General features: G+C 51.0%; 1 protein-coding gene across 1 annotated transcript in view; it reads right to left on the bottom strand.

Annotated features, from left to right (window-relative positions):
• Nucleotides 1–6,309: 6,309 nt before the first annotated feature.
• Nucleotides 6,310–19,067, bottom strand: part of Dkk3 (dickkopf WNT signaling pathway inhibitor 3) — a 49,477-nt gene continuing 36,719 nt past the window's right edge. The window contains exons 5-8 of the mRNA XM_047518564.1: nt 10,888–10,980; nt 9,601–9,745; nt 8,599–8,755; nt 6,310–7,777 (exon numbers count right to left, since the gene is read on the bottom strand). Of these exons, the coding sequence (XP_047374520.1) occupies nt 7,561–7,777; nt 8,599–8,755; nt 9,601–9,745; nt 10,888–10,980 (612 nt within the window). The 3' untranslated portion in view covers nt 6,310–7,560. The remainder of the gene's footprint in view (nt 7,778–8,598; nt 8,756–9,600; nt 9,746–10,887; nt 10,981–19,067) is intronic.

Genomic DNA, 19,067 nt, shown 5'->3' with positions numbered 1-19,067 from the left:
AGGTTTTGGTAAAACTTTTTCACGCAAGATGCTGTTTACAACAATGAACATGCCAATAAAACATTTGTTCATTCTGTTGTGTTATTTTAGTCATTAAGCTTTTGTGGATGATGAATCTGAGTTAAGAATAGATTGGTTATCTTTAAATATAATACTTCAAACATGTTGATATTTCATTGACAAGGTATAGTTACAGGTGAAGTTCTCGTAAGAGAGATGAAAAGATGCTAATACCTAACTTTGGGAATCCTACCAATATTTCAAAATCATATTTCGTACCCCTTTTTCCTTTTAAGAAAGATAAAATTAGAAAACAGTACTGGCACATGTTGGCTTCACAGTTTGAATATAATCACTGAGAATTCTAAAATGTCTCTTAGAATCCACAAAGGGAAAAATTTTTTTTCTAAGGTAGTTTTCTGGCTAGTTTTTATTCCATGTAAACTGTGTAGCATTCCGCTTACATTTAAAGTAATTTTCTGAGTTTGCCTTAGAGGGATTGGTGATGTTTCAGAGAAAAGTTTGAAGCATTTATGATAAAGTGTCTTTCAGGTCACTTGGATTTTCAGATATAAGGGGGCAAATTGGTTCTGAGCCAGGCCTGTTTACTTGGCACATGGAGTTAATAAATGGGGTGTCTGCTTTCAAGGACTGACTCCTGGTCAGCAGGGGGAGGCACCTTGAAAGCAAAATGGGCTTCAGAGTTGGGTTTGGTTTTGTTTGGCCTAGTGTTCATCAAAGAGTCAATGGTGAAATTCTTATTTTTCTGCTCCTCAGTCTGTGCCTTCTGCTCTGGTTTTGTTATCTGTTTTGTGTTTAACTGCTGCTTCTAATTGCAGGTATATTGCAAATACCAAGAGTAGAGAAAATGTTTTTCATTATAGAAAAAGAAAATAAAAGCTTGCTTTTCGGTGCCTGAAAGAGTGAGTGAAAACACAGTGTTGCACTTTAATAATTTCAGTAAAGAAGGTGGTGAAATTTTCAAAGTGAATTTGTGGAGGTAGGAAGAGTAGTTTACTTGAGGGTTGTCATTGGGCATCAGTCTCCCTCGGCTTCAGAGTCAGGTGAGCATCTGCAACCTATACCAGCACTGATGGTATAGATTGAGTACCAGAGTCTGTCTGGTGACGCTCATCTCCCGAGGCTGAGGCTTGTGAGAAGGTGTGATCCTGCTGCCACAGGTCATACAGATGTTTTGAAGAGCTTTTACATGGGATAGATGAGTGTCATCTGCCCTGCACCTACATGCACACCCTCTGAGATCCAAGTGTCTGCATTTCTGAGGCAGGTGCTTACGTTAGAGGTACATTCTGGCCAAAGAAACCAAAGCTGTGGTTTCAGGACCATGCCATATTTAGCTGGTCTGTACAGAAATTTGCCAGGCCCACTTTGCAAACTAAGGAAGTGTATGCAGGGACAGTAATCATGCTAGATAAAAATAGTGTGTGAAGGAGCTCTTTGTTAGAGTGTTTGTTGATCTCTTATAACACAAGGTACTTACGATTCAGAGAAGTTAGGCAGAACCTGTGCCCCAGCTAGATAATAATCCAACTATGTAGCCATTGGCTACCAGCAGTACTGTGGTACCCCGAGACTGAGGGGGCTGCAGCTGCACACTGTGATCCAAGCCAAATGAGCGCACAGCACTTCAGCATTGCGGTGTTTTTACTAGATCTGGAAGTGACCTGTGAATGTATGGAATACAATAAAATCTTTTGTTCTGGCTCATTTGCTAGTATTTCCTTTTCAATTGGATGTCATAGCTCTTCCTCTGAATGTGGTCCCTTTGTTCAGCATCAAAGCCCTAACCAACTCGTGCACACTTGTGATTGCAAATTGTAGTCTAGAGTACAGTATGTGGAATAGGAGATACTAATAATTAGCAGGTTTTTTTGTTGGCAAATAAAACTATTCCATCCAAACAATTCTGTGTAATTTTTGAAAAACAAATCACTATTGGGTCACAGATGAAAGCCTTATAAGGAGGCCATAAATTCTGAAGTCAAACTCAAAATTATGTGTGTGATATTCTAGGATGCTAGCAAATGGTTTTTATCAGATATTCAAAGGAGTTCATGGCCCAGAGGAAGCTCCTAGCCACCTAGGTGTAGAGTGAAAGAATACGCTTCTCCTGTGCAGTGCACGTGGGGAAGAGGAGGGCTCTCACCATTTGGTTAGACTCAGCCCGGTGTTAATTTTCATAACTTGGCTTTCAGACAAGAAAGCATTAAAGTGTGTGTGACCATGTGGAAACATGCAGCTTCCAGTAGGGCCCAATCTAGGAAGGCAAAAAAAACCCGTGACAGGAGCATGCTGCCTCCTTCCACCCTCAGCTGCCAGTCCTGTGAGAGAAGTCAATCTACGATTGGTTGGAACTTGAGAACTCAGCAGGCCCAGATTATTGGTGGACCCTATGGGCCAGCCTTAAAGGGAGGGACCACATACCACCTTCCTTCTGCTTTCTGTGCTCCTTACGTCCCCTTTCCCACACAGGGCCTCTGTTTAACCATTTAGCCTGCTCAGCATCAACTTGTGGAGGTGTGAATAAGCAAGCAGGGGTGGTTTTCCTGTCAACTGTACCAACTATCTTCTGTGAAATGCTCTCATCAAGGTCTTGGTGCAATCCTGTAACTTCGTTAACATTCCAGTGAGTCATTTGATTCACTTAACCCTTGTAGACTTGAAGACGGGTGCCCCACAGGTCGTGTCAGCAAAGGACTCGACTCCAAGCAACATGGCAGTCCCTTATGAAGCGACCATTTTTGCCAGTTTTCCAGCAATAGACCCTCCCTCGGACATACACCATTATCCCATGCTGCGTGGGTGCTACCAAGTCTTCCACCCCAAATGTCACCATTCTGACAAAACGATCTGTCAGAAGTCACTGGAGGGTCAAAAAGTGGTCCTTTCCCCTCTGCCTGGATGCTCTTCTGATGGCTGCTCCTTGCTCTCTGTGGGAGACGGGTGGTAGTCCTCAAGTCCCTCACAGCTTCTCCTCTATTAGGGGCCAGTAGCTCCCATACAAGGTTTCAGAGTGTTCCCCTTAGCGTTCTCAGAGGTTTCAGCTAAGGGAACAAGCCTCACTCCTCCCCCATGGGAAGTCGGGAGGGGAATCATCTGTTTCCCAAACACTGCACCTCCTAAAAGCATGCTGCACACGCGCTCTAGGCTTCTTCACACAGGGCCACTGTTGTGCTGTGGTGGCAGCTCAGCAAGCCCCAAGTGAAGGTGCCTCCCTCCCCAGCTGTTGACACAGAAACTCTGCCTGGCTATTAAAAAACTATCTTGAGGGCACAGTGGTACACGCCTGTAATTCCAGTGGCTTGGGTGGGCTGAGGCAGGAGGATCGCAAGTTCAAGTCCAGCCTCAGCAATTCCACAAGATCCTGTCTCAAAAAAAAAAAAAGTTTTTAAGGTAATCTCAAAATAAGCCACTTTCCACGGCAATCTGGAGACTACACAGATCACAGGAATCCTTGCTCCTTTCCTCATCCTGCCCTGTCCCCTTACACCACGACAGGCCCTTCACTTCTCTCACTCTCATCCAACTGCCCTAAAGCCCTTTCTCAGCTGTGTGGAAAGCCCCATGAACCCAGCTGCTGGGACTTTGTTTCCCTTGGTTGTTATGCACCATGCAAACAGCTCCTGCATCAGGAATGCCCTGGCCTTCAACAAGAGTCAAACAGCAGCTTTATATGTAACACAGAGATGGTTCACTTAAAAAGGTATCTAAAATGGTTGAGACTGGAACTGGTTTGTTCCTTAACATCAAGGACTCAGATTCTCCTGCCTCTGTGGTAGGCAGAACAATCTCCCCAAAATGCCCATGGCTTAATCTTTGGATCCTGTGAATATTTACATGGCAAGAGACACTGCAGAAGTGATTATGGTTAAGGACCTTGGCATGGGAAGATTATTCAGGTATGTCCTTAAAGTGAGACCCTTTCATTGCAGACAACCCGAGTGATAGCACTCAAGAAAGAGGGACCTGATATTGCTGGCTCTGAAGGACCCTGAGCCAAGGAGTCTGAGCCACCTGTAAGGACTACAGAAGCAAGGAAATGGATGGTTCCAAGGGCCTTCAGGGAGGATTGCAGCCCTCCTGATCACAGATCCCCAGACAACTGCGGCAAGCCAAATGCCACATTCTGAGTACCTGTTCTAGAAAGCAGAGAATGGGGGGGACTGGAAAGGGGAACTCCTTGTTTGCCACTTTCCTTTAGTCAGAACAAAAAATCCTAGAATTTCTTTGACAACTTTGCCTTTCAATTTCCTCACGCAGAAGAGCAGGCAGTGAGAGTTAAGAGCCACGCTCCACTCCACTCTTAACACATCTGTGAGTAGGCAGCACATCTACACCAAATGTAGACCTGTATATTGCAGTCTCTCATGTTCTATTTCAGTGGCTATGATAACAAAGTGGAGCAGGATTGTAACCAATATAAGAGCTCCAAGAGAGAAGACCTAGTTGTATCTCATTTACCACTGCCTCTTTGGCACCTAATATGGTAGGTGCTCAACACATTTTATTATTGGTCAAAATCATTTTCAGCCTCTTCTGCAAGCATGTCAGCCACTGCAAATGACGTGCAGTTTTTCCCTACTTGGGACTTCTCCCTCTTGCCATCTTCCTTCTGCCCATGGCCTGGAATGCCTTTCCTGTCCTCTCTGGCATCCTGATAAATTCTGACCAAGCCAAGCGCTCCACTAGCGCTCCTACAACACACCGATATTGGGTTGGCGCTCTTTGCTGTTTGGTTGCTTAGTTCAGCTGTATCTCTCTGTCCTTAGGCTGTGAGACTTTCAGAGTGGGAGGCTGTCTGGGTCAACTTGGCACCCCCAACACATGTCACAGCAGCTATTTCTGGGCAGGCATAGTACAGACCTACTGATCAGTACATAAAGAGTGATACCAATGACTTTTGACACTGAATAGAGAATAGCTCTGTATTTGATTTTAATAATCAGTATATTGTGATGTACTGTATTAGATGCTATTTTGACTGGGGGTGGTACCAGGGATTGAACTCAGGGGCACTTGACCACTGAGCCACATCTCCAGCCCTATTTTATATTTTATTTAGAGGCAGGGTCTCACTGGGTTGCTTAGCATCTCGTTTTATTTATTTATTTATTTATTTAGCTGAGGCTGGCTTGGAACTTGCGATACTCCGTCTCAGCTTCCTGAGCCATTGGGATTACAGGCATGTGCCACCTCGCCCAGCTCTAGATGCTATGTTTATCAGACTTGTAACTCCCCACTTGAATCATTTGGCAACTCCATTTTTTCGTTCATCAAATGAAGAAAATACATTGAAGAGGGAAAGAGATGATATAGGTGGACTGTCTAATCTAGCACCCGTCACCTATGACCTAAATGTATATACAGTGCCTTCACTCTTAGTCCTTGGAGATCTGATTGCTACGGCCTTGCTACAGATGGGTGTCCCCCAAAGGTCCATGTGCTAAAAAGGCTTGGTCCCAGGATGGCACTGCTGGGAAGCAGGGGAACCTTTCACCTTTAGGAGACGGGGCCTAGTGGGAGGACTTAGGTCACTGGGACGGGGGCTATGCCCTTGAAGGGGATTATAGGACTCCAGTCTCTGCCTCTCTTTCTCTTTCCAGCCATGAGATGAGCAGTTTGGCTCTACCACATGCTCCTACCATGATGTGCTTCCTCTCTACAGATCCAAAGTCAAACGACCGGGACTAGAACTTTCAAAACTGTGAACCAAAATAAAGTTAATTATCTCAGGAATTTTTTATAGTGATAAAAAGCTTATTAGCCTGCATTTGATCACAGGAAGCTTCTAAGAAAAAGACATTTCCAGGCTCAGCGGCACATGCTTATAATCCCAGTGACTTGGGAGACTGAGGCAAGAGGAGGACCTCAAGTTTGAGGCCAGCCTCAGTAATTTAGTGAGATCATGTCTCAAAAAAAAAAAAAGAAAAAATGTAAAAGGATTTGGAATGTAGCTCAGCATTAGAGTACCCCTGGGTTCAATCTGCAGTACCCCTCCCCGCCCCCTCCCCCCCCACACACAGACTCATATTCCATTTGTTCTTTCAGGAGACAGTGAAGCATTTACACTTCTAAGCCTAATTCTGATCCAAAAATGGTTAAGATCTCTTAAAATATCTGGATGTTAAAAGAGGTGTGCTTCAGATGTCTGGAAAATTTGCATCTATGGAAGAAAGCTTTTTTGTTTTGTATAGTACAAGTCATTTCTATTTTATTGTTTAAGGCTGAAAGGGTTTTATATTTATTCAACATCAGAAAGAAAAAAAGAAGTCCAAGAACACACAGAAGAGTAGTCGAAGTGATTATACTTGATTTCTAAATGTGATGTATTTATACATAATTTGAAACTCAAAGAAAGCATGCTTATACAATCATGTGCAACTTTAAAATTTAATAACTCTGGACAAATACATGATGGAAACAATTCCTGGCACCTGAAAATATCATTTGTGGAATGACATCCAGTTCAGTGTTCTCAGTTTGGATATTACAACCATATTTCACAGACCTGGCTTGGTCTGATTTTCTCCATGTGGTTGATAATGGCCTTCAGCTGCTGCTAAGTAATTTTTCAAATTTCATTAATTGTCTTGGCCATACCATTATCCGAGTGTTTTCTGCAAGTTAAATACTATAACTTCAAAATGACTAATGCAAATGCCCTAGGGGAATGTCCACACCACTGGTCTCCACCAGAATGATGGCTACCCCACATGGCCATTTCTAACAGAATTTCAATCTTAGAGAGCTATCAGATGTGCCCTAAAAGAAAAAGACCTCGTTCTCCTTCCTTTTGGAAGTACTGTTGGTGGCACTGAAGCTGGAGTGGGGTAGAGTAACTGGGAGAACACTGGGCTTGGAGTCACCCTTGGGTGAAACCCCACTCTGGTCTTCACTAGCTGTGTGACTTGGATAAGTAACTTGTGGTCTCTGAGTCTCCAAGATCCTTAAGAGACCAGGAGGACAATGCCCCCCTCCCTAGGCTGCGGTGAGAGGGAGTCGGTTGTGGGTATGAGAATGCTGTCCTGACACCGAGGTAGGAGCTGAGTGAAGCAGCCGCGTGGACGAGCACGTAAGCGGAGCGAGCTGAGCATCCCACCTGCAGCAGCTGCCTCTGCCCGTGGAAAAACTACACGAGACGTCACTTGTTGCATTTTTGCCACGTTGGTGTTTGCAAAAGCAGGGTGCCCTTCTCCACGTTTCCCCAAACCCATCAAGGGCAGACCCTACCTCATTTTTCATCTTCTCCCTTCCAACAGTTCTCAAATCAAATGATGCCTGCCAACCCGCAAGGGCCAAGGGGCCGGGTTCTGCCCTCAGCCTGCCAGGCCCCGTCTTTCTCAAGCACCAGAACCATGATGCATGGAGAGCAGCTGCGGGCAGCTGGACAAACACACAGCACCTCATTTTGTCAAGCCAGAGGGGAAGTTTACTGGGAAGAAGCCGTGGGGGAAAGCCTGGCCAGCCCACACCTAGGGGACACACCTGGGAAATAAATTAGCTATGTCTATTGCACGTCTACCCGCAACGCAGGAGCATCTAGATCTCCTCTCCCCCCAGCAGCTCAGCAGCAGCGGGCTCCCCGAGCACCATCTCCTGGGTCAGGCTCCTCTCCAGGTCCTCCAGCTCCTGGCGCACCTCCTCCATGAAGCCGCCGTCCGCATACTCATCAGGGGCCTCCCTGGGCAGCAGGCTCTCCCCGTCTTGGCTGCGGCTACCAACGAAGGCCGGCTGGCACACATAGACCAGGCTGTGGCTGGGGAAAGATGGGACTGGGCCTCAGCCGAGATTCTCCTCATGGGGGCAAAGCTGGGCTCTGAGCACGGGGGCCTCCATTTCTGTGCACCTTCCAGCCTCACCTGCACACCTCCTCTTCTCAGGGCTCCTCAACAGTCTCCACTTCATACCAACCTCTTACTTTAATCACGATGGCTGAAGTAAGGTCAACTGGGAGGCTGTCCTTGAGTGGCAGAAAACCCCACTCCAGCTGCAGGACTACCTTCCTGTGGCTGACTCTTGGATCGAGCAGCCCAGGGGCAGCCCCAAGGACGACAGGGTTTGGGAGACCCCAGCCACGGGGTGCCCTCTCAGGCAGGAGGCAGCCAGGCAGCACAGCATGGTTTGACTCCATGTCTGATACCCGCCTGGACCTCTGGAGGGGTTGTCTGCCCTGCCACCCTGGATTCTATGGAAGAAGGGGTTGAGTAGAGGCTGCTCGGAGGAAGGAAGGTGGGCAAGACGCCACGTCCGAGCCCTGGTGCATCAGTCTCTCCACAGTCTGACACTGCTGGTGTCCTCCACCGGGTGCCCACTCCTGCTGCCCCTCTGCCAGCACCTCTCTCCTTGTCCGTCACTGCAATGGGCCTGGGCTCCCTCCTCAGCCCTCAACTCTTCTCCACACCCTCTCCCGGGTCATCCATCTGTGAAGCTTCGGTGGCCATGGAGACCAGCCCATCTGTGCCTCCTGGACCTCCAACCTACTGCGTCCTCCCTCCGGATGACCCGAGGACACCTCGAGTTAAACCTGCTCCTGCCCCGAGTGCCCATTTCCCCTTCCCAGCCCGAGGGGATCCTCACCTGTGGGGCTGGCAGAGGAGGCCGCTGGCACATGGGCATCGGTCCAACGCTCCCTCGGGCTCCAGCTCCCAGGTGATGAGGTCCAGGAGCCGGCTGGCCGGGTCATGGCAGAGCTCGCCCTCCACGGGCAGGGGCGTGCACACAGGGAACAGCAGGCCTGGAACCAGCCAAGAGTAACCACAGGGAGGGACAGAGGTGGGGTCCCGTCGACCCCCAAAGTGAGCTTAGGATTGAAGAAGTGGAATGAGAGGAAGCAAGATGGCAATACGGGCTCAGGAGGAGTGAAGGGTGAGGACCAGGGGGGTTAGGGGAGTCTACCTGGAAAAGGCGAGCTGGGTTTTGAGGAAGAAAAGCTGGAGAAATTAAGTGGGGAACAGTGACATTCAGCCTGGGTATAGCACCTACAAAGGCCTGGGGTCAGTTCAGAGTGAAAAGGTGGCAGGGCAGCGGAGTGGGGGGTGGGAGGGGGCCATGAGCCTGTGAGTCCACCCGCTGTGGGAGGCGACAGAGCTACTGTGGCTCCCAGAGCAGCAATCCCCATAAGGCAGCCCTTCCAGAAAACCAGAGGCAGTAGGTGCTTGGCAGCCACGTGGGCTGGGGGAGGCAGAGCTGGGGAGGTGGCTCAGGAGGCTTCTGGCCCCACGTGTGAGAGCACAGGGAGCCTGAGCAGGCCTCACCCGGGAGGGACGCTGCAGATGGCTACCTTCAGGGCCTGGAGGGTGAGTGGGTGGGGAGGGGCTGCTGGGATCCAGCCTGCCTGGGGACTCCCTCTGCCTTGGGATCATGTGTCCTGAAAGAATTTAACTTTTCGAGGCATCAGCAGGGTGGAAAAAATGGTTCCCACTCAGGCTGAGTTTGTGGGGCTGGGCCGCACTGCACATTTGACAGCCTGCCCAGGAGGCAGGACGCTGAGAAGGTGTGGGGGGCATGGCCGTGGCCCCAGCAGGCGGGGCAGGTGGAATCTGGAACAAGCCCCCTGTCCCCGGAGGGGAACCCACCCACCTCTCTGGAAGGCACAGCACAGCCCAGGCTGGCAGTCCCTCTGGTTGTCACAGATAGTTCCGTTGCCGCCTCTGGTGGCCTTTTTGTTGCAGTGACCCCAGACGCAAAGCTGGTCTCCACAGCACTCACTGTCCCGGGTGCAGAGCTGTAGAGAGGTGGGAAAAAACAGGTGTGGTAGCTCACAGACCTTAGGGGCCTGGCTGAGAGACCAGCGTGTCGCAGAAGCCCAGCCTGCCCAAAGATGCCTCAGATGGGCCAAGCCCCCTACTCCCACTAAGGGAGGAGACTGTGGTCCCAGGTGGGTGGGCTTCAGAGAAAGTCAAGGAGCTGGCGTGGGAGTGTGGCTGTCAAGACACCAGGGGTCTAAACATTGGGAAAACAGCACCTAAGGAGTCACGTATGAGTCCTTCACAGCTTGAGACTCCGCCAGGGACAGTCAGCATTGTTGAGGTTCCTTCCCTGAGAGACCTGTGCCTTCGCCCTTTTAGTTAGGCCCCTAGGGCAGGAAGGAGGCTGGCTCCAGGCCTGCAGATGCAGCAGCTGCAAGATGCTAACAGGCTGAGTCCAAAGGCCCCGGTGGAGATGGCCAGGGATGCCAGGGGCTTGGAGCCACACACAGAGGGGCAGCTGGGGAGCAGTGTGGGGTGTGCGCTGTGCCAATGGTGTGGGGTGGGCGGGAGGAACAGCAGCAGCTGCCTCACCACGGATGGGCTGAGCAGGGTCATCGCAAAGGCCTATTTTCCAAATTATCATGCTGTGTACTGGAGAAGTGACGGGAGTCTGAGCCCCAGCTTTGTCTGAACGCCTGCAGGTGAGAGGAGAGTGTCTTTGCCGGGCCTCATATTTCTCAGTGGACCCTCCATGGGGGAACGCTGTGGCCTCATGGCTCCTCCTTCTCTCCTCTTACAATCTGGGGGTGGACTGCAAGAGACAGAGAGAGGCTGCCTCTCCCCTGCCCCGGGGTGTTGCTTGTGTCTACTAGGGTGAGTCATCCCAGGGGAAGGGCGCAGGGCCTCCTCTTCTCCCCTCCCGCCCCTTCTCTGCCATTCATGGGACAATGTGAGCAGAGATCCTGGGGCGGGGTAGGGGTGGCAGTAGGCCTGCAGATGACTTCCTGCCATCCCAGCCTGGTCACTTCCTGGTCATTCCGGAGTCAGCTCCTCTGGGATCCGTCCCCACCATCAAAAGGCTCTTCTGGACAGCCTGAGAGCCCCTGGGCCCCTGGCCTTACCCACCAGGCCCCAGGACCCTGGTGCTACAGCCCTGGAGACCCCTGGGCATGCTCACCGTCTGCTGCTCCCGGCACGGCTGGCAGGTGTACTGGAAGCTAGCGAACTGGCAGTACCTGGAGGGCCCGCAGTCCTCGTCAATGATACACTCCTGGGGAGAGCAGGGGGCCTCATCAGCGAGATGCAGGGCAGCAACCCTACAGAGCCCGGGAAGGCAGATGCCCCATTTTATCCCAGTCTTGGACGAAATAGGTCCAGGATGCTCAGGAAAGGTCTGCAGGCCTCAGTCACTCCTGAGCTTGCTGGCTGCTCTTCACCATCTGCCCTTTCGAGGTCCCCTGGAGCCCAGGATCCCACACCCAATTCACTCACTGCCTGCGTGCAGTCTCCGCCCACACGCCCAGGGCAGAGCTGAGACTCAGGCTGGCCTTCCACATGGAGCAGATGGGTTTAATAAAAAAGTGCTAATGAGTTCCAGGCCCTGGGTGGCTGCACAGGAAGGGCTGGAGGCCAGGCCCAGCAGGCCCTGCTGCCTGTGAAGTCGAGCAGAGACTGCGCCACTGGCCACCTGCCCTGGAGGCTGCAGCCCTGCCTGCGGAGCCCTGGTGGTGACCTGGGCCTCGGGTTCTGGCAAGAGGCAGAGGCAGCCGCCAGCTTGGACACCAGAGGGGGAGGGCTGGGGTCCTGCCTCCCAGGGCAGGTGCTCTCTCCTCGTGACTGGCAGCTCCGAGAGGCGGAGAGACGAGCTGGAGGAGGAGGAAGGGCACCTGCCTGCCCCTGATCAGGCTCTGCTCTCATCTTCAAAGCATAGAAAGGAGGGCAGGAAAAGGGGTAGTATGGTGCCAAGAACAACCAGCAAGCGCCAGTGCCACGCTGCATTCCACGGGTGACTCCTCCCAGCAGGTGGCAGGTAGAAATTGCCTCCCCTATGTTGCCAACTGGGAAACGGAGGCTCAGAGAGGCCAAGGGTTTCCCCCAGAGCACACAGCTGGTACAGGGTCCAGGGACACTGCCCACCAGCAGCTCTTGAGCAGAAGGGGCTCAGGGCTCCAGATGTTGCATCCAGAGGGCAGCAAGGCTCCCCCGAGGCCTAGAGTTCTGGGACCCCAGCACACCATCTGGAAAGGCCTTGGCAGAGAGTGGGACCTGCCTCCCCTCCGTTTCAGTGTGTCCCCCATCCTGTAAGCAGGTAGGGAGTGCATCTTGGAGAAGCCTGGATGGGCAGGCCTGGATCTAAGTGCCTGAAGCTGGTCCTGTCTACCCTCTGAGCTGAGGTGGCACTACCAATGGGCATGGACAGGCTCTCTAGATACCAGGCTCTCTAGATACCAGGGACCTAAACATACGTGCAGATTGGGGGTAAGCAGAGAGGTCATGGCCAAGTGGTCAAGGAAATGGGGTCCTATCATTGGGAAGGAGTTCTTGCCATTGGTCCAGGCCTGGAGGTCCCCTGGTCAACACTGCAAAGTCTGAAAAGGCAGGGTTTTGGTTCAGGGCAGCAGCATATGCTACAACCCCTGGCACCGACGCCCAGTGTAGCACACCTGGGCACGCCCTGCAGGCAAGGCTCGCCCAGCCGGGAAGACCACCAGACCACTGCACACCACCTTCCCACAGCCCCCCGGAGGATGGCAGGAGGAGGACAGAGCAAAGGCACCTAGGCTTGTTGGCGTGTCCAAGTCACCACCGTACACCAGAGGGTACTCACCAGGAGCTTCAGACTGACCTCCAGCATGGCTAAGAAGCAATTCTTTACTGCAATTTTTTAAAAAGTCAAAGGAGAACACACTGCCTAACAGTCTAAAAATGACCTAAAATTACTCTTCTGGACATCTCCCGTAGGTCCCGGTTATCTCAGCCCATCAGCTGCCACCAGTCCCCTCTGCCGCTCTGCTGCCGCTGATCAATGCTGCTGGCAGCTCAGCAACCAGGACTCTCCCTCCCAAACGGAGCAGGTGAGGCTTTGTGCCTGCTACTGTCTCAGCAGCCCTCAAATGGCAGGAATGACGCCATCGCTGATTTTACTGTGAGAAGCAGGCTTTGAGCAGGTGGCCCAAGTTAAGCCGCTGCACTGGGGACCGGACATTAGACTGCTGGACCCAGAGCCCCATAGCGGCAAGAGAAGTCCATGTGACTGTAAGTACAATCATCCCTTGGTATCCACGGGGGGATCAGTTTCAGGAACCCCACAGATACCAAAATCCACAGATGCACAAGCCCTTTAGATAAAACATGCAGAATTTGCATATAACCTGCACAAATCCTCCTGTGTACTTTCAATCATCTGGAGATTACTTATAGCACCTAATACAAGGTGAATGCTATGTAAGGAACAGGTTTACTATCAGGTTTAGGGGATCGCGCATGACAAGGAGGAAAGTCTGTACAAGTTCAGTGCAAACACAATTTTTAAAAATACTTTCCATCTGAGGTTGGTTGAATCTGCGGATGTGGAACCAGGGATTCAGAGGGCTGAGTGTAAGTCACAAGACACTCCTTGTCTCAGTCCACCACACCCTCCCTTACAGACTCAACGCAGGCAGTTCAGCAGGAAGCTTCCTGACATTTTCTCCAAAGAAGAACAGCAAGAGAATGGAGTAGGAAGGAGGATGACATTTGGGAGGAAGGAAGGACCAATAGGCTTTGAAGCCCTTTTGTGAATCTGGTTACATTTTGAGGCACTGGAGACATAAAGGGGGATGTGAAAAAGTCCCTGCTCTTAAAGAATTCATAATTCAACTGGAAAAGTGGGGGAAGGCAACATGGTAGAAAAGGAGACAAAGGGTGCAACAAGAAAATTTAAAGTAACAGAAATGTTTTTCCAGCCAGAAGCCGAAGTACATGCCTGTAAAGGCAGTGGCTCGGGAGGCTAAGGCAGGAGGATGGAAGAGTTCAAAGCCAGCCTCAGCAATGGTGAGGCACTAAGCAACTCAGTGAGATTCTCTCTCTAAATGAAATACAAAAAAGGACTGGGGATGTGGCTCAGTGGTTGAGTGCCCTGGGTTCAATCCCTAGTACCAAAAATTTTTTAAAAAAGAATTTTTTTCCCTCTCCAAGACACAGAAAAAGATGCTAAACTTCACCAACAGTCAAAAAGTGCAGTTGAAAAGAGCAAAATATCATTTTTTCACTTAGGACAGAAAATTTTAAAAGGTTGATCTCTGCAGGAAGCAGAATGTTCTGGAATCTGTGGATTGAGTGTTCTTTTTTTTTTTTTTTTTTGTACTTAGAATTGAAGCCAAGGGCACTTAACCACTGAGCCACATCCCCAGTCCCTTTTTAAAAATATCTTATTTAGAGATAGGGTCTTGCTGATTTCCTTAGGGCCTCACTAAGTTGCTGAGGTTGGCTTTGAACTCATGATCCTCCTGCCTCAGCCTCCCAAGCCGCTGGGATTATGGAATCTGTGATTGATCTGGGGAAAGATGGAATTGAGGTTGCTAAATAGCCAACCTGAAGACAGGGACTATATCCTGGGTTGTGAACAATTATAAAGGACTTTAGATGTGGGAAAGGGCGAGAGAAGAACAATCAGTGTCAGAGTGATGTTATGTGAGATGTCCCGGACGCTCCACTGGTCACTGCTGGGTTTGCAGATAGAAAGGGCCATGGTCCAGAACAGAATCTCTCTTACAGCCCCCAAAAATAAATGCAGCCCTGCCCATCCTGTGGGCTTAGCCCAGTGAGACCAGGTTAGAATGCTGACCTACAGAAATGTAACATAATAAATCTGTGTTGTTTTAAACCATCAAGGTTGTGGTAGTTTGTTACAACGTCAACAGGAACTAATATAATACCCAGGATTGGCAGTGGTTTCAGGGAATGAGTATTGCCAGGTGCTTTGAAGGTACTTAACATTGAACTAGATTGGGGGGGGGGGGCAGGCAATTCATCAGCATCTACCAACAAAGCTAATGCATGCTGTAATGTACAAAGCTGCTCCCCGCCCTTTCCATTGCAGCCATTTCCCCGCCTCCCAACTACTGTCAGTCTGTGAACATCGTGGCTAGCTATTGGTGCATCAGTCAGCTTGCAAGTATCCTTCTCTGTTATTGGTTCCCTGTTAGCCCAGTGGAATTCAACTGCTTAAGGGTAGCTACCCCGCCATCTTTTCTCTTGCTTTTCTCTCCTACACACTTGCTTACTTTCTCCTCCTCACTTTTTACACTCTTTCTTGTGCATGCCCTTTCTCTTTCCCTTTCTTTTCCTCTCATTTTCTCTCTTACCCTGCAGGGAGACTCTGTTTGCTTAATAAACCCCCTTATGTGATTTCCCATGTTCGGTGTGGTTTTCGTGGGATTCCTTACACATGCAATCAAGGTAATTTTCCGTCCAGGTGTCCACTCTAAGAACCAATGCAAATATCTGAATACAAAGATGTTTGAGGCCACACTATTGTATTCTTTATAATCCAGAACTAACAGAAATGCCCAATAAAAGGGAACTGATTATTCCAGAGTCATTTGTATGGAGAAGTGTCTCCAGGTTGACCTTAAAAATAATGGAGTAGCCTCTTTGCATAGTGATTTCTACAATACATCAGAAAGCATGCCCGTATGAGAATTGTTTAATCCCACTTTTCCAAAGCAGAATAGAATACCACCTGTGTGCCTGTGCCCAGCATGGCACCTGGCACATAATGGGTGCACAGTAAGAGGGTGCTGCATGGACGAGACCACGTGCCGCCACTGTGGCAAACAGGGCCTGTATGCGCATCCCTAGCAATGATTTGGAAACCAAAGCAAAGAACAGAAGCATTCCTCTTTGGCTTCCTCTTCCCCAAAACTCTTTGTAGACTTGGAACGCTCACCATGTACTATATGCTTCCTTTTCTAGGTCTTTAATCAAAAACTCAGGGGCTGGGGAGATAGCTCAGTCGGTAGAGTGCTTGCCTTGCAAGCACAAGGCCCTGGGTAGGCCCTGGGTTCGATCCCCAGCACCACAAAAAAAAAAAAAAAAAAAACTCGGAACTGCGACCCTTCCTATACCAGTCCCTGAGAGCCTGCTGTTCACAGTTACCCATCAGGACAAGTGCACGGTCATCCCCAGGAATAGCTTCCTTTCCCCAATGGGCCTCTGTGCGCAGCAAGGCATCCCCTGCAAAGCCACAGCGAGGCGATTGACTGTTCTCAAAGAATGGAAAAACTGGAGGCATGGAAGCTTGCCAGAGTCCTCTGAAAAATCCACACGCACTAAAGCCACTGGCTTCCTTAGCTGACACACGTGTGAGAGCGCCATAGGCGGGTCATGTGTGACATTCCCTCTAGAAAAGCCAGCGTTTGTTATGAGATAGCCTAGCAGCTTGCCTGCAGGAAGAATTATGAGGAATTTCTTTTCAAAGAATTATGCTCACACTAGAAACCTTGGAAAAGCCCAGATGCACAAACTTTGAATCCTGGTTTTGCCCTTAAGAGCTGCGTGAGCCTGGGCTGCTGATTCTCTCTCTCATACAAAAACAGGGCGATAGCAGGAGCTATTTCCAGAGCTGTTGTGTTGACGGAGGGCTCGGTGAATGGTGGTCATGGCAACAGTCGCTGCTCATCCTCCCTCGCCCCTAAGGGGTCTGAGTCCCTGGCACAGCCCTGCAGGGGCCCAGCTTGTGGCAGAAAGGCAGGTCTAAAACATCAGGGGCCTGAGGCTTCCTTCCACAGCTCTCCAGCTCTGTCCCTGTCAACACTGAGGACTGCACAACTCGCCCTGACTTCTTCCCAGAGGGGTCAAACGGGGGCAGCGGCCTGTTCGCCCGCAGGAGGAAAGTCCTGGGGCACAGTGGCCTCTCGCTGTCGAAGACAGGCTTTTCCTCCTGTAAGGTTGTTCCTACTGGTCTCTCTCGAGGCCTCCTTAGCAGCAGGGGCAGGTCCTGCCATTCCTGGTATAACCAATCTAGGGAAGACGCCAGGTCCTCCAACCTTAGCAGAACTGAGTAGGTGGGGGGGCGGAGGGCAGTGAGGAGCACAGCCAGGCCCAGAGCTTGGTAATCCAGTTCCTTTACCTGTGCTCAGGAGTGGTGACCACCTTTGAGCCGAGGTACTAAATAGGCCAGCACCCAGCTGGGCCCAGGCTGGCTGCTGGGCCGAGCTCTGAGGGGAGGGGCCTGGAGGCTCAAAGCCAGGTGGGCTGGGGCCGAGGGGGTGGAGCTCTGCATTCAGTGCCTCAGTCACCACAGCCTCCCAGGCCCTGGGACTGGAGGAGGGGCTCCACTCCACAGGAGCAGAGCCTGAACTAAAGGCTCTCACCAGGGGCTTCCAGGAGCTGACTGCAGAGGGAGGCAGCACAGGGAGCGTCTGCTCCCCAGAGGCTACAGCAGCCCTCCAGAACAACCGCACAGCATGGACACCGGTTCCCATCAAGTGGCAGATTCCCTCCCATCACCTCGACATGGTTATTATCCCACTTCGCAGATGCAGAAACTGAGGCTTAAGGAGAAGGGTCTGCCCAGACACCTGGCTTGTCAGAGGTGGCATGGGAAGTCCCTAAAGGCAGGCCTTGGGCTCCTACCTGACTTAGACGCTGTGGACGGCGGTGCCCTCCAGGAGCCGAGGGGCTGCAGGCACCATGCACATTCTCTCTTCAAACCTGCTCAACGGCTTCGTGAGGGGCCCCATTCTACAGATAACGGAATTGAGGCACACATGCTTAGAATTTTCCCAGGATCAGCTGGCTAGTAAATGAACCTAGATTTGAATCATGGACCCCAGAGCCTGTCTCACCCCCATGTGGCCTCAGGGACACTAATGTCACGCAGCCTCAAGTGACCCTGCAGTCTGGCAAGTGTGGCACTCATAGGGACAGGTGGGGGCCTAGTGGGGAGAGGTACATTCCTTCAACTCTTGTGATGTTGGCACTGAGTCCCCCCAACCGCCAGTGTGCCCTCAGTCCTGGGAGAATCTGGACCTCGTTCACTCCTCCCCTGCATCCCATCTGCTCGTCCTGCTCTCCAGTGCAGAGCAACCTCTTGCTCAGTCCCAGCTTAGCAGAGCCTGCTGGGCCCCACACATCCCCAGAGACAGAAGGCCAAGGCCATAGCCCCTGGGTGTCTGGGCCTACATGTCACTAGGGCTAGATGACAAAAGCCAGCCGCCGGGGTTTCAGGGCTGCTCTGCAGTCCCAGCCACTCCCTCCCTGACAGACAGCCCAGAAGCTGGTCATGGGGACTGCAGCCATTCCAGGGATGGCTGTTTTGTCCCAGGGAAGGAGCTATATTTAGTAAGTTCAGAAGAGAAGCCAGCGGGGGAGGGGGGCTGGGAAGGCAGCGTGGACTTGGCAGGGACCCTGGGCCTGGACACTGCCCCGGTGCTGCAGCACCATCACAAAATAGTGGAAAATGGCAAAGGAGCGGTTCTGCACCTTTGGTTTTCCAGCTCGGGGTTTATCAGAGGAGAGAGACTCCCAGGAAGCAGAAGCAAATTTGGGGGAGCTGGAGGGACCACAACCAAATCCCTCAAGGTTTTCCAAGGCATCTGTGGGGGCCACAGGCACAGGGCTTCTACGGGCCAGTCTCCACTTTGCAGATGAGGAAACCGCCTCAGAGCCCAAGATCACTGATGGAAGAAAAGCCAAGATTAAGCACAAGTCCATCAGACGCCCAAGCACTTGCTCTTTCCACTGCTCCTATTCCTTGAAATGCCCTGACATGGACTTTTGTCTCCCAAAATTCCTATCCTGAAATCCTACCACCTGATACTTAAGAAAGTGACCTTATTTGGAGACAGGGTCATTGCAGATGCAGTTAGTTACCATGAGGTCTGATATGACTGTTGTCCTTGTAAAACAAAGAAATTTGGACACAGACATGCACAGATGGTGGACAAGGTAAACAGACCCAGAGAAAAGAAGCCATCTAGAAGCCAAGGGGAGAGGCCTGGATACATCCTGCCCTCACAAGGAAACAACCTGCTAAAAACTTGATTTGGGGCTTCTGGTCTCCAGAACTGTGAGAGGGTAAATTTCTGCTCAGTGACCAGTGTGTGGTGTTTTGTTACAGCAGCCTCAGCACACTAATACACACTAATACATGCCCCTTCCCTCAAACAAGCCCATCACCCACACCGTCACACACATCCAGCTTGGCTCCTAAGTATCTAGCATCCTCCTGCTGGGACAGAGAACAGGCTAGTGGGGAACCATGAGCATATCTGTAAAGATGCTGAACCTCAGGGACAGAACGGGTTCCCTGGTGGAGACCTCAGTCAATCAGGAAGCCCTAGCTTCGGCAGTGACTCAAGGATTGGGTGGGGC

The sequence above is a fragment of the Sciurus carolinensis genome, chromosome 11 (genome assembly GCF_902686445.1).
Source record: "Sciurus carolinensis chromosome 11, mSciCar1.2, whole genome shotgun sequence".
Taxonomy (NCBI): domain Eukaryota; kingdom Metazoa; phylum Chordata; class Mammalia; order Rodentia; family Sciuridae; genus Sciurus; species Sciurus carolinensis.
The sequence above is the reverse complement of the archived record's forward strand: the minus strand, read 5'-3'. Positions and strand labels throughout refer to the sequence as shown.